The sequence below is a fragment of the Caretta caretta genome, chromosome 6, assembly GCF_965140235.1.
Source record: "Caretta caretta isolate rCarCar2 chromosome 6, rCarCar1.hap1, whole genome shotgun sequence".
Classification (NCBI taxonomy): Eukaryota; Metazoa; Chordata; order Testudines; family Cheloniidae; genus Caretta; species Caretta caretta.
In genome coordinates, this window is record NC_134211.1 from 22958845 (window position 1) to 22973860 (window position 15016).

A 15016-nucleotide genomic window follows, 5' to 3' on the forward strand; every position below is an offset into this window, starting at 1 on the left:
CCTAGGGATTAGATCACTCATATAGGATGTGGGTGGTTCGAGTTCCTGCTCCAATAACTATTTATAAAAAGTGGAACAGCTTCAACAGGAAAGATTGAGAAAGCCCCATATGAGACTATCCCATAGCTCAGTGGTTAGAGCACTCTTCCTGCAATGTGGGAGAAACTGAAATCCCTTCTCCACATCAGGCAGCAGGGCAACTGAACCTGGGTCACCCACCTGAGTGCCCTAACCACTGGCACTTAAATTTATAAAGAGGGCAATAGCCCCCCCGCCCGAGTTTTGTTAATATAGTCATTTGCTTTTGTTAGACGTGTCCAAAGTCTAAACCAAAAATTGAGTAGGGTCCTTGAACATTTTGTTTCAACCTTTCCAATAGGAAGATCATAATGGACACAGAATTCCAACTCAGGCCAAGAAGTGGTCAGAAGTAACTGGAGGGGCATTAGCCCGCACCTCCCTTTATGCTCTTGATTCAGAGGATGAGAGCAGCTGCGCATACGTAGACCAATGGGCACTACTTGCTGCAAATCTCTGGTCTCAGATGCATGGAGGATGTGTACCCACATGTGGAATACGTAGGGACCAGAACTCAAAGAACAACATTTTGATTTTTCTTTTTTTTTTTAAGGTCGAAATGGGACTGCAGTTTTTTTGCCAAATAAATTATTCACCAAAAAAATTTCACCCCACTCTACTTATAAACAAACTGGTTACTAGCTTACAGTACCTTTAAATGACAGGTTTCAGAGTAACAGCCGTGTCTGTATTCGCAAAAAGAAAAGGAGGACTTGTGGCACCTTAGAGACTAACCAATTTATTTGAGCATGAGCTTTCGTGAGCTACAGCTCACTTCATCGGATGCATACTGTGGAAACTGCAGAAGACATTATATACACAGAGACCATGAAACAATACCTCCTCCCACCCCACTCTCCTGCTGGTAATAGCCCATCCAAAGTGACCACTCTCTTTACAATAAGAAAAGGAGTACTTGTGGCACCTTAGAGACTAACCAATTTATTTGAGCATGAGCTTTCGTGAGCCACAGCTCACTTCATCAGATGTGTACCGTGGAAACTGCAGCAGACTTTATATACACACAGAGAATATGGGGGCACTGAACAGAACAGGTAATCATCAAGTGATCCATCCCGTCACTCATTCCCAGCTTCTGGCAAACAGAGGCTAGGGACACCATTCCTTCCCATCCTGGCTTAGAGCCATTGATGGACCTATCCTCCATGAATTTATCTAGTTCTTTTTTGAACCCTGTTATGCTCTTGGCCTTCACAACATCCTCTGGCAAGGAGTTCCACAGGTTGACTGTGCATTGTGTGAAGAAATACTTCCTTTTATTTGTCTTAAACCTGCTGCCTATTAATTTCATTTGGTGACCCTTAGTTCTTGTGTTATGAGAACCAGTAAGCACCACTTCCTTATCTACTTTCTCTACACCAGTCATGATTTTATAGACAGCTAAGGGGAGATATGATTGAGGTCTCTCTTCCAAACTGAAAAGTCCCAGTCTTATTAATCTCTCCTCATACGGAAGCCGTTCCATAGCCCTAATAATTTTTGTTGCCCTTTTCTGAACCTTTTCCAATTCCAATACATCTTTTCTGAGATAGGGCAACCATATCTGCACACAGTATTCAAGATGTGGGCGTACCATGGATTTATATAGAGGCAACATATTTTCTGTCCTATTATCTATCCCTTTCTTAATTATTCCCAGCATTCTGTTCGCTTTTTTGACTGCCGCTGCACATCGAGTGGATGTTTTCAGAGAACTAGCCACAATGACTCCAAGATCTCTGAGTGGTCACAGCTAATTTAGACCCCATCACTTTATATGTACAGTTGGGATTATGCTTTCCAATGTGCTTTACTTTGCATTTATCAACATTAAATTTCACCCGCCATTTTGTTGCCCAGTCACCCAGTTTTGAGAGATCCTTTTGTAACTCTTCACAGTCTGCCTGGGTCTTAACTATCTTTAGTAATTTTGTATCTATATTGGAGGACTAATTCTTATGTACGGCTAAAAATAGTTAGTATCAATTTATCCACTTATTCATTAGCAGGAGACCACTGTTCTCCAACCAGATTTCATTCCATTGAGATTATGGAGCCCATTCTTCTCCTTACATAAGTCATTCACATACAGATATAGTTATTTTTGTTTCACCCATCTTACAATTATGCAGACTACTTCATGCTGAGCAAAATTTCCTTTGGTGTTACAATACTAGATAACTATGAAGATAATATTCGTGGAATAGAATAGCATCTAAAATACCGGTAAGCACAAAAACACACCATCAGTAGATTTGCATTAATTCTTTTGGCCACAGCATTGCACTGGGAGCTTATGTACAGCTGATTTTCCACTATGACTCCCAAACCTTTTTCAGAGTCATTGCATCCCATGATAGAGTGCTCCCTCCTGTAAGTCTGTCCTACGTTCTTCATTTCTAGATGTACACATTTTTGTTTACAAATGGTGCATACAGCCATCGTAGGACATTTTTAAACACTTACTGTACTAACAGCAGACTGATTGCATCTCTACAAGAATTCAAATGCAATCTACAATCAAGTAACTGTGGTATTAGAAAATAAAGGGACTCATCAAGTGGAAGAGTGATGTGCATAGAAACCGAGCATGGTGCTAAAAGATTTTACAAACATTTGAAGTGAAAAATTTCTCACACCATCCTAGATTTGTCTTCATTTTTATTTGGATTGTTGACCCCAGAAATTGAAAGCTGGATTATTTAGTCTGAATGTATACAAGTTAAGAGGTATAGCTTCTCTCAAAGGACTGATTCTTCTGTTTTGGTATACATGATACATTTATTAAATTAGATAGAATGAAAAAAGTCAAAGTGTATTTTACAATAAAAGAAAAAACATGTGGACACTGGGCCTCAATACAGTGAGAAACAATGCCTCCAGAATTATTACAGCAAAAACATCCTCTGTACAGTATTACATGTCAACCAACACAAGCAGTAATATTTGCAAAGGGGAAACATTCGGTACCTTCAGCACACAAGAATAGCGGTTGAAGAGAAAGTAGCAAGGATCTAGCTAGACAAACATATTCCTGTCTTTAGCCAGTGCAGACCCTTGGCAGGATTAAAGCTAGTGCGAACACCGCTAACTTTTAGCAGATGCCAGTATTACACAGCTGGCTTTGGCTCCAGGCTGTTGTAAGCTGCTGAGTGTGACAGAAGTACAATCAAGACACATTATTCAATTAAATGAAGCATACAGGTCACATGCTGCAACAGAATGTGTGATGTATTTAATTTAAAACAAAACCCAGCATGGTATTGCCTTTCAGTTCTGCATTTCTGGACCCTCAACTGCTAGCTTTAACTATTCCTTGCCAGTTCAAAATCCCTCAGACCTGAAACTGACAAGGAACAGCAAAACAATTGTGGTGGGATATATATATTGACAAAAAAACTGAGTAGGCATATGGTTTCGTCTCATTAATTTTAGTAACAAAAATACAGTAGTGCATTTTGGAGGCTTCTTTTCACATGTATAATGCTTGCGCCTCCATTGAATTAAAATGCCCAGGTCAGTATTTCTTAATATGAAAACTATATATTTTATTCCCATAGAGTCCAACTTACAGGCCATACTGCTCCTAAACTACCCACCTTCATATAACAAATGCATCTTACAAAAAAGGACTTCCAGTAGGTCTAGAGGTCCCGTGGAAAATGTAAGGTTCCCCAGAAATTCAATCTAGTTAGTCTAACAGTCTCACTTCCTCCTCCTAATTATTAAGAGCACTCAGAGCTGTTTGTTCTATGCTTACATTTCAGCCATAACAGAATTAGGAATACAATTTCAGGTGACAGCAAAATTACTTTCCCAGACACAGATCAAACCATGACCACTTGCTTTAGAAAAATCTGCTACTGTAGACTCCAAGTAACTATACATAAAATCTTTATTATATACATTTTCCCTGAATTTGTCTACCCTAGCAATTCATACCATTTGTACAGGTGTTACAACAAGGGACTCATCCCTCAATTTTTACCAAGAAGTTGAGTGATGATCATCTTTTGCTTTAAAGCGTGGGCTGGCAATGCCACAAGATGTCGCTGTGCTATGAAGATAAAATCCTGATGCTCAATCTAGTGTTGAGTTTTGTGATTAACATGTGATGACAAAGGCTATGAACAAGAGGAGCAAGGCTAGCTTCCTGATAAAAAGCTGTTTCTAGAGACTCAAAAGGTAAAGATGTAATGGGCTGTGCAGGTAAAATGCAGAGAGAGACTGTAGCCTTGAATTCTTAGGAAAATGTAAAACCAGTGGGAGAATGTGAAGACAACTAAATTTTTACAAGATGTAAGTCTGCCAACTAAGACAATGGGGAATTTTTGACATAACTAACGAGTGAATGTCTGACATCATGAAAAAGGTTTTTTGTTTGTTTTAAATCAACCAGTGAAAGAAAACCAGGACAATTTTGGTACTGTATTTAAAAACTCTCCACCCCCACACTTATTAAACAGAAAGATATTGGGGAAAGCAGTTTATTCATAAATATAGAAGAACCTTCTGCTTGGGGAAGAAGAAAAAAGGAGGGGAAGGAGAGAGAATAAAGGCTCTTTCCTTATTCCAAACCTGGCTTACTAAAGTTCTCATGAACCACTCTTGAGATCCTGTATTTCAAGTGTACATTCAAACACGAAGAAAATACAAGCTATGGCTATTGCAGAAAGTATTGTAAAGCAGTTTTAAAACCACCACCAAAAACCATAACGGTGACATTGCACATTATTGAAAATAAATTTGTGCATACTACTTAAAGTGCATTGCTTTGCAGTTTTAAAAAAAATTAAGAAGCTGCAGAAATTTATCAAAACAGGTATAATCTGTTCCCACTCCAGAGGCTCTGCAATTCTGTGCTACAATGTTACATACACATTAACACATGCAATGACTGTATGCACTCTCCTTCCCCTTTATGAGGATCTGCCAATTTAGGATATGTCAGATTTTCCATTATCTCACAAGATAATTTTGATATTTGTATGCATACAATTCAATTGAATTAGTCAAGATCAACTGTAACTCAATGAATCATCGAAACAAGTTCTTTAAATACTTCATACCTACTGAAGATTCTGCAGCTCTTTGCTACTCCATATTCCAGACTACCAAAAAACCTTTCCTCATTAAAAAGTAATTTTTTCTCCATGCAAAAAGACAGTTTTACTGAAAAACAGGAGTGAGTGTAGCAGGTTTCTTCTCAAAACATAAATGTTATACTTAAAAAAACCCAAAACCCATGTTTTCTTATTACAAGACAGCTCCTTAAATAATTAAATGCTTATTTTATACATAATTTTCCAGGTATAAAATCTTTCCTCCTGCATTCATCCTTTGGAATAATCACAGGAATGTAGAAGCAAGAAGAGTGCAAGTAACTGCAGGAACACATTAGGGCCCAATCCTGTCCTCTGATGCAGTGTGTATTGCTGTATCTAGAAAACCATCTCCTGCAGATTTCACTAGTACAGCAACATCACATGGTAGGATTGAGCCCCAGAATGCTCACCAAAAGATATATATTGCTTTGGTGCCCAATCACGAGGATAGGTGGGTGGGGCTACCTAATTAGAAACACTAAAGGCTACAACAAGAAAGCCAGCTTGTTAGTAGATTTAAAACTATGTTAAGGATAGTTGGACTATTCACAGCAATAACTGAACACCACAGGACAAACCAAAAGGCATTGTGTAATCATTTTTTATATCTCTGGCAGAAACAGGTGGCTTACTGAAACAAAAACATTGTATTAAAAGCAGTATGTAAAGAAAAAAATCTAACTCCCAGAAAACATAACTCTTCCGATCTCACAGACAGAACAGTAAATCCTGTACTGCATAGTGTTGAGAGAGATCATATGAACATGCTCTTGTTTTCAAAGAGAGAGAGAGAGAGAGAAGGAAGAAAAAAGCAGCATACCCACACACACACACCCCCGAAAGCAATATAGCCACATATGATAAACCTGGTGTTAACAAAAAAGCTTCTGTGGAACATATGTAAAATAAACTGTAAAAGAGAAAGTGAAAAAAATGTGCAAATATCCAAGGAGAAAAAGGGGTACAAGCTCTTGCAGACAGAATGCTCACAGGAATCTGTTAGGAAATTCTTCCTCTACCTAAATCCCTGGCTTGGCAAGTCAAAATAAAGGTGGCATCAAGAACAGAGACAATGCAGGGGTTGGGGTCTATAACTCTTCTGCAATCTGAAGTAACGAGTTGATAGCTGCATCCTTGTTCCCCCTCTGAGCTTCTAGTACTGAACGAATTACTTCCTTGTCCATATTGGGGAACACGTCTTGGATTGATTTCAGATCCTCGTCGTTACACACGTGCTGAGGGTTGACTGGAGGAGGTGCTGCCACCGGTACCATGCCTGGGTTACAGGCTGCAGGCACTCCTGAAAACAGAACCAGAAGATTAAAGATTCCTCCTACGTGAATAATAAAATGCCTATTCTTGACCAAATGAACTACGCACAAAAGGCCCTTTATACTACATATTTCAGAGAAAATTGTTGACTTTATTTACAGGTGCAAAAACATTGCGATATCTGGGAAGTCATCCGACTGTTGCAAACGAGACTTTTTCTATAATTACATTTTGATACCAGCCACATTATTACCCTCTGCGCAATGTTCCAGACGTGCTCAGCGAATGCGGCGATGGGCTTGGCACAAAGACCTAGTCAGACAAATAAGGCAATCTTAGGCAGGCTCTACAGTTTTAGAATAGGCACCCACGTACTAGGATTTCAGGCTACACAAAAAACGTAATAAAAAAAAGAGTGATCGCACTCTTTTATTAAGTTCTTATAGGTTTATATCATGGTTTGCAGAATCTTTTTGTTGCACGTAAAGGCCATAACACTAATGAACTCGATGCAATACAATTTCATTGTTGAAAACAAAATAAACTAAGGTCAAACCCTGATCCTATACCAATAGTCTGATGTCAGAAGTCATGTTTCTTGACCAGAGTAATAAAGAGCTCAGATAAAAGGGGATTTCCATGAACATGGCCTCCATTACATCAAAAAAGGAATGCATTAAAGTAACTCATTGTTCCCAAGTAGATTGGGAGCAGATATAAGTGAACAAAAAACCCATGATTTTGATGTCATGTCTGTTGTCGCATAAATAGTATCCAATTGTTCAACACGTGACATCAGAGCTATGCTGCATGATGAGAGAGGAATTCTGTTTTTTATTCCTATAGATGGACACTTTCCTTGACCTTACTGTTTCTTCCAGTTTTTTAGGCAGAGGACAGAAACCACTTCAGAGATATTTTGGAACTTTTGCATTACATTGTTCTCACAGTACTGTCAAAGTCAAGAAAGAAAAATTTACAGTGCAATATGGAGAGGAATTTTTAAAAGCAGGGCTTTCTGAAACAAGTTCCTAAAAACCACCATGCACGCTCCATATAAAAAGTACGTTTTTACCATCTGATGACCTAAATAATTCAAATCATGCCTACAGTTCAGAAACACAGCTAAAAGAGGTGCAAAGTTACAGTTTATTTTTATAAAGCTCATCTTGGTAGCCAAGGATGGTGCACTAAAGACTTTTGTCAAGAATTTGTAATTATTTCAATTAATTGCATTCTAAACTAGGATATTGTTGTACAAGGCATCATTTGACTTAAAAAAAAAAGCTTTCTGACTGGGGAGTTCTGGACACTACATCTGCTTCCTGCTTATGCAGCTTATAAGATAAAGAACCTTTTTGTACCAAATTTGATTTTAAAGTTAGAAAAGTTAATTTGTTCTTCTGACCCTATTTTATTTTAAACTGGTATTCTATGGATGTAATTTTTATTTAAAATGTCCTTCCATGATCCAAAATGTCAGGTGGTGGCTGTATTTGCAGCAGCATTGTAAAATCCAGAGAGTTTGAGCTGCTGAACAAGATTTTGTTATCAAGAAGAGCCAGCATACAAAAGTTTGCAACAATTCATACCACCAGACATGCTAGTGATAGAGCCCTTATAACATAATTTCCATGTAACTGGTGTATCCTCTTGCACTAAGGATACCTCTCCATGGGAGGGAATCCCAGTTACTAGGAAGATACAAGTAATGGTAATGGGGGATTCAATCATTAGAAATATAGCTAGCTGGATTTGTTATGACCAGGAGAACAGCATGGTGAATTGCCTGCCAAGCAAGCAAGCCGCAGATCTCTCGAGACATCCAGACAAACTTATGTGCAGTGCTGGGGAGGAGCTGATGGCCATGGTACCTGTGGGTACCAATGACATAGGAAAAGATAGGAGAAAGGTCCTGGAGGCCAATTTTAGGCTGCTAGGTAAGAGATTAAAGTCCACAACTTACATCAGAGGTGGGCAAACTCCTGCCCGTGGGACCGTCCAGCCCGGCCCTTGAGCTCCCTGCCGGGGAGGCTAGCCCCCAGCCTCTCTCCTACTGTACCCCCTTCCCCGCAGCCACACCGCCACGTGGGCAGCGCTCTGGGCAGTGGGGCTGCGCACTCCTGCAGGACAGTGCGGCAGTGGCTGGCTCCGGCCGGGCGGCGTGGCTGACAGACAGGCTGCTCTGAGCGGCTTGGTAAGGGAGTCAGCAGGTTCCGGGGGGGCAGTCAGGGGATAGGGGATGGTTGGATAGGTGTGGGAGTCCCGGGGGGCCTGTCAGGGGGCAGTTGGATGGGGCAGAGGTTCTGGGGGGGCAGTCAGGGGATGGGGAACAGGGGGGGTTGGAAAGGCGTGGGAGTCCTGGGGGGCCTGGCAGGGGTGTTGATGGGGTCAGGGCAGTCAGAGGACAGGGGGGGTTGGATGGGGGTCGGGTCCCAGGAGGGGGCAGTCAGTGGGAGGGGTCGGGACCAAGCTCTTTGGGGAGGCACAGCCTTCCCTACCCGGCCCTCCATACAGTCTTGCAACCCCAATGTGGCCCTCAGGCCAAAAAGTTTGCCTACCCCTGACTTACATGGTAGCATTCTCTGAAATGTTTCCAGTTCCATGTGCAGGGACAGGAAGAACCACAGGGTCTCAATGCATGGATCATGTGATGGTGTAGGGAGAAAGGTTTTAGATTCATTAGGAACTGGGGAACCTTTAGGGAAAGGAGGAGTCTATACAGGAAGGATAGGTTCGACCTAGCCAAAACGGAACTAGACTATTGGCATGTAAAATTAAAAAGGTCATAGGAGTTTTTAAACTAAGGGCTGAAGGAAAGCTAACAGGTATGGAGGAGCACACGGTTCAGACAGACATCCTACAGGGGAGGATCTATTAATGGGAATTCTATATAGCCTAGTAAAGAGGGGAAGATAGAAGTTGACAAAGTACGAGTAGGAACTGAAGAGAAACAGTCAAATGAGAAAGTCCCATTCAGTTACATGACGTGATGGCAGACAACTAAAAAGTGACAAATTTTATAAGTGCTTATACAAAAATGTTAGAAGTCTAAATACTAAAATAGAGGACCTTGAGTGCCTGGTACTAAATAATGATATTGATATAATAGGCATCACAGAAACTTGGTGGAATGACGACAATCAATGAGACACTATCACCAGGACACAAAATATATACGAATGACAGAACAGCTCATGCTGGCGGGGGAATGCCACTATTTGAGAAAGAAAGAATACAGAGTCAAATACAGTAAAAATCTTAGATAAATCAAACTTACTATAAAATCTCTATGGTTAGAAATTCCATGCTTGAATAATAAAAGTATAGCAGACGGTATATACTACTGACCAGCTGACCAGGATATTGATGGCAACTGTGAAATGCTCAGGGAGATCAGAAGTGCTATAAAAATAAGAAACTCAATAATAATGGGGGATTTCAACTATCCCCATATTGACTGGGTATAAGTCACCTCAGGATGGGATACGAAAGTAAAATTTCTAGACACCACTAATGACTGCTTTGTGGAGCAGCTAGACCTGGAACCCACCAGGGGAGAGAAGTCTTGATTTAAGTCCAGAATTTAGCACAGGATGCGGTCCAAGAAGTGAATATAGCTGAACCGCTCAGTAACAGCAACCATACTATAATTAAATTTAACATCCTGGTGTGTGTGCACGCGTGTGGGGGGAGAAATGCCACAGAAGCCCACGACGGTAGCATTTAACTTCAGAAAGAGAACACCACAAAAAAGAGGAAGCTAAACGGAAATGAAAAGGAACAGTCACAAGAGTGAAATGCCTTCAAGCTGCACGGAAACTTTTTAAAAACACCAGAATATAGGCTCAAATTAAAACAAATATGAAGAGAACCAAAAAAAGGCCACCATGGCTAACCAGAGTAAAAGAAGCATTTAGAAACAAAAAGGCATATTTTAAAAATTAGAAGGCAAATCTCACTGAGGAAAAATAGAAAGGAACAAACTCTGGCAAATCAAGTATAATTAGACAGGCCAAAAAAGAATTTGAAGAGCAACTAGCAAAAGACGAAATAAACGCAGCAAACACATTTTTAAGTACACCAGAAGTCTGCCAAACAGTTGGTGGGCCCACTGGTCAATCAAGGTGCTACAGGAGCACTCAAGGAAAACAATACCATTGCGAAGACACTAAATGAATTATTTGCATCAGTCTTCACTGCTTAGGGTGAGAGCCCAGGAGATTCCCACATCTGAGCCATTGTTTTTAGGTGACAAATCTGAAGAACTAGCCCAGACTGAGGTGTCAATACAGGAAGTCTTTGAACAAAGTAATAAAACTAACAGTAATAAGTCACCTGGAACAGCTTGTATTCACCCAAGAGTTCTGAAAGAATTCAAATACGAAACTGCAGACCGACTAACTTTGGTATGTAAACCTTTAACTTAAACCAGCTTCTGTACCAGATGACTGGATAGCTGACGTGACTCCAATTTTTTTTTTTTAAAAAGGCTCCAGAGGCAATCCTGGCAGTTACAGGATTGTTACAGGAGTTGACAGTTACAGGAAGCCTAACTTCGGTACCAGGCATATTGATTGAAAATATAGCAAAGAAAAGACTTAGCTGCATAGATAAACATGATTTGTTGGGGGAAGAGTCAACACAGCTTTTGTAAAGGGAAATCATACCTCACCAATTCATTATTTGTTTGAGAGGGTCAAACAAGCATGTGGAAGAGTGATGCAGTGGATAGAGTGTACTTAGACTGTCAGAAAGCCTTTGACAAGGTCCCTCATCAAAGGCTCTTAAGCAAAGTAAGCTGTCATGGGATAAGAGAAAAGTTCCTCTCATGAATCAGTAACTGGTTAAAAGACAGGAAACAAAGGGTAGGAATAAATGGTCAGTTTTCAGAAGGGAGAGAGGAAAATAACGGTGTATCCCAGAGATCTGTACTATGACAGTGCTGTTCAACATATCCATATACCATCTGAAAAGAGGTGTGAACAGTGAGATGGCGAAGTTTGCAGACAATAAAAAATTACTCAAGATAGTTAAGTTCAAAGCAGTCTGTGAAGAGTTACAAAGGGATCTCACAATACTGGGTGACTGGGCAACAAAATGGCAGATGAAATTCTATGTTGGAAGGCAAGTTGGAAAATATAGTCCTAACTATACATACAAAATGATGGGGTCTAAATTCAGCTAAGAAAGATTTTGGAATCATCATGGATAGCTCTCTGAAAACATCTGCTCAATGTGCAATGACAGTCAAAAAAGTTAAAGTTAGGAACCATTAGGAAAGAGATCAGAGGTGGGCAAACTACGGCCCGCAGGCCACATCTGGCCCACGGGACCCTCCTGCCCGGCCCCATAGCTCCTGGCCCAGAAGGTTAGCCCCGGGCCCTTCCCCTGCTGTTCCCCCTCCCCTGCAGCCTCAGCTCACTGCGCCACCGGGGCTGCGAGCTATAGACGGGCAGCACAGCTGCAGAGCCGTGGCCTGACCCAGTGCTCTGTTCTACATGGTGGCGCGGATGGGGCAGGAGGACCATCAGGGGGCAGGAAGCAGTGGGGGGTCGGATAGGGGGCAGCAGCCGGGGCACCCTGGCTGTTTGGGGAGGCACAGACTCCCCTAATTGGCCCACCATACAATTTCGGAAACCCGATGTGACCCTCAGGCCAAAAAGTTTGCCCGCCGCAAGATAGATAATAAAACAGAAAATATCATAATGACACTCTATAAATCTATGGTATGCCCACACCATAAATAGTGCATGCAGTTCTGTCGCCCTATGTCAAAAGAGACCTACAGAAATGGAAAAGGTACAGAGAAGGTCAACAAAAATTATTAAAGGTGTGGAACGGATTCCACATGAGGTGAGATTAAAACAGACTGGGACTATTCAGCTTGGTAAAAAGATGACTAAGGGAGGAAATGATAGAGGTCTATAAAATCATGAATGGTGTGGAGAAAGTGAATACCACAAGACAAGAATCAAGGATCACCCAAAGAAATTAATAGGCAGCAGGTTTAAACAAACAAAAGGCTTTAAACTTCACATAATGCGCAGTTAATCTGTGGAACTCATTGCCAGGGGATGTTGCGCATGCCAAAACTATAACTGAATTAAAAAAAAAAACTAAAGAAGTTCCTGAAGGATAGGTCCAACAATGGCATTTGCCAAGATGGCCATGAATGCAGCCACATGCTCTGCGTGTCCCTAAGCCTCAGACTGCCAGATGCTGGGACTGGACGGCAGAGGATGGATCACTTGATGACTACCCTGTTCTGTTCATTCCCTCTGAAGCATCTGGCATTGGTCACTGTCAGAAGACAGGATACTGGGCAAGATGGACCATTGGTCTGACTCAGTATGGCCTCTCATGTTGGGAATGCTGATAAAAGCCAGTAAAAGTTTTCCTTCCTTAAAGGTCATCATCTTTGACCTTACTGATGATAAAGACCTGACATTTTACCATTAAGAATTTTTGTAGATTTTCAAAGACTGAAATATAATAAAAGCAAGTGAATGAGGGTCTCTTTAGATGGCACAGGCCTTCAGATATGTAAGAGAACTTACCAAAAATGAACTCCACCAAAAACTTGTCTCTACATCACAACCCTGAAGCAAGCCAACCATCTGCACAAACTTTTCAGGAACTACATCTTTCAGTTATTTTGCTTCCCACTTCTTCTCTTCCCATAGAAGATTTGTGGACTAAGACTACTTTGCTCCATGAATATGGGCATACCTTAATAAAATGTAAGTCCTCCTGCTTTCCATAAAAAACCTAAGACATGCAAGAGTTAAACAAGAATCTTGTTCAGTTAGTGAACCCACATTTTCCAATGTACCACAAAGAGTTCCAATTCCAACCATTCCTCCTTTTTCAGTGATTTTAAAAAGTGTTTTGCTCCACTGCCTTCCTTTTTCAAAGACATACGAAAGCAATTTTAAACTCATCTATCTTAAGTAACCCATCACAAAGGCCCTTTTTTTTTTGGGGGGGGGGGGGGGGAGGGAGGGAGGAGTTCCCCCATCCAGGAATATACCTGTGTTTATTACAAAAATTCGAAAAATTGGTGCAAAAACTTTACTTCACAGTCTTCTGGATAAAAGTCCAGGTTAATACTGGGGGACAGGAAGAAAGGGGAAAAAAACCAATAGAGATAACTAAGAGAACTGAAAGTAAAAGCTATTTAATGCTGTGACTTATTTCATGAACTGTATATTAACAGCACATACACATATGCACACGCATGTGTATCTTCTACTACATTGCCTTACTTTAACAGACAGCCTCACATTTACATTGACTAATTTACTGTTAACAAACAGATCTACCTAACGTAATATATTGGAGTCTTAACAGAATGTGCATTTTCATGTCCATTGAATGGTCCAAAATTTGGACGAAAAATAAATCAGTAAAATACAAAAATGAAGGGCCTTACCCATCAGGCATCTTCCCCCTCCTAACTAAGCTCGTCTGAGAACTGACAAACATCAAAAACTAAGCATACATGTCTAAAGCCTTCATCAGTGAAAACGGCTTCCATATAGCACAAGGTAACACAAATATGGGTAAAGCAATCCAACCAATCAAAATAATTTGGCCTCTGACTATCACTGTCAAAAAAGTAGTTGGGGGTGAAAATGACTTCAAAACCTTAATTTTCAACCACAAGTTGTCTTAATAGAACACCAGTTTTTAGACAGCTAGTAAAACTGTTTTAAATGATTCATTAAAAATTTTTTTTAAAACATTCAGCATCAGGTGAATAGCACAGCCAGTAACCATCTTACTCAAAAAAGAAAAGGCAGTATCACTCCAGTTAGTTTCTGAAGTGATTCAGAAACAATAGAAACAGATCATCTTATCCATAAACTTAAAGTTGTATGTCTTCTCAGTCAAAATCACAAAGGCCAGAGTTTCCTTTCCTACTGTGTCATCAGGATATGTTAACTCTTGAATCATATACATTTGTAAAATCTCTACTGAATAAGTATTCTCAATTTTATAGAGTTTATTTTTCTTTCCTAACAATTCTAACACTCCGTCTTCTCCCTCATTATTGCACAAACTGCAGACAAGTGGCTTTGAAAATTTTATATCACTTTAAATTCATTTGGTGCACAAAAATAGTCCAAGCACAACTACATTGAGTACCATAAAAATAAACCATGATATTTTAATACCATGATGAAAGTTTACTTTCTCATTTACTGTATAGTCTCTATATAGTTTTTCAAAATTTAAATACTGTTTTTAAATAAAAATCAAACATTTACACGACAATCTTCCTGTTAAAGAATTAAAATTTTAAGATTGAGGGTTTTTTTTAACTAAAACTGCTTGACACATTAAGTAGCTTCAATTTTATAAAATTAAGACTCAGTAAGATGCCACTTCATTTAACATACACTGTGTAATAGCTCATTTTGCACTGACAAGCATAGATAGAAGATAACCGTATTAAACGTTTTCAGAGGAGCTGGAATTGCACACTGCCATTATGCTCTTGCTTCCAGTATTACATAGAAAGTATTATAAATTAAGAGTGGAGAGTCTGTTCTCTA

The 15016-nt window shown here is 40.1% G+C and overlaps 1 protein-coding gene across 4 annotated transcripts in view; it reads right to left on the minus strand.

The window, feature by feature from the left end:
* Positions 1–2722: 2722 nt before the first annotated feature.
* TOLLIP (toll interacting protein) overlaps positions 2723–15016 on the minus strand; it is a 58527-nt gene continuing 46233 nt past the window's right edge. For all 4 annotated transcript variants that reach the window (XM_048853838.2, XM_048853837.2, XM_048853840.2 and 1 more), the window contains one exon: positions 2723–6483. In XM_048853838.2, the coding sequence (XP_048709795.1) occupies positions 6272–6483 (212 nt within the window). In that variant the 3' untranslated portion in view covers positions 2723–6271. The remainder of the gene's footprint in view (positions 6484–15016) is intronic.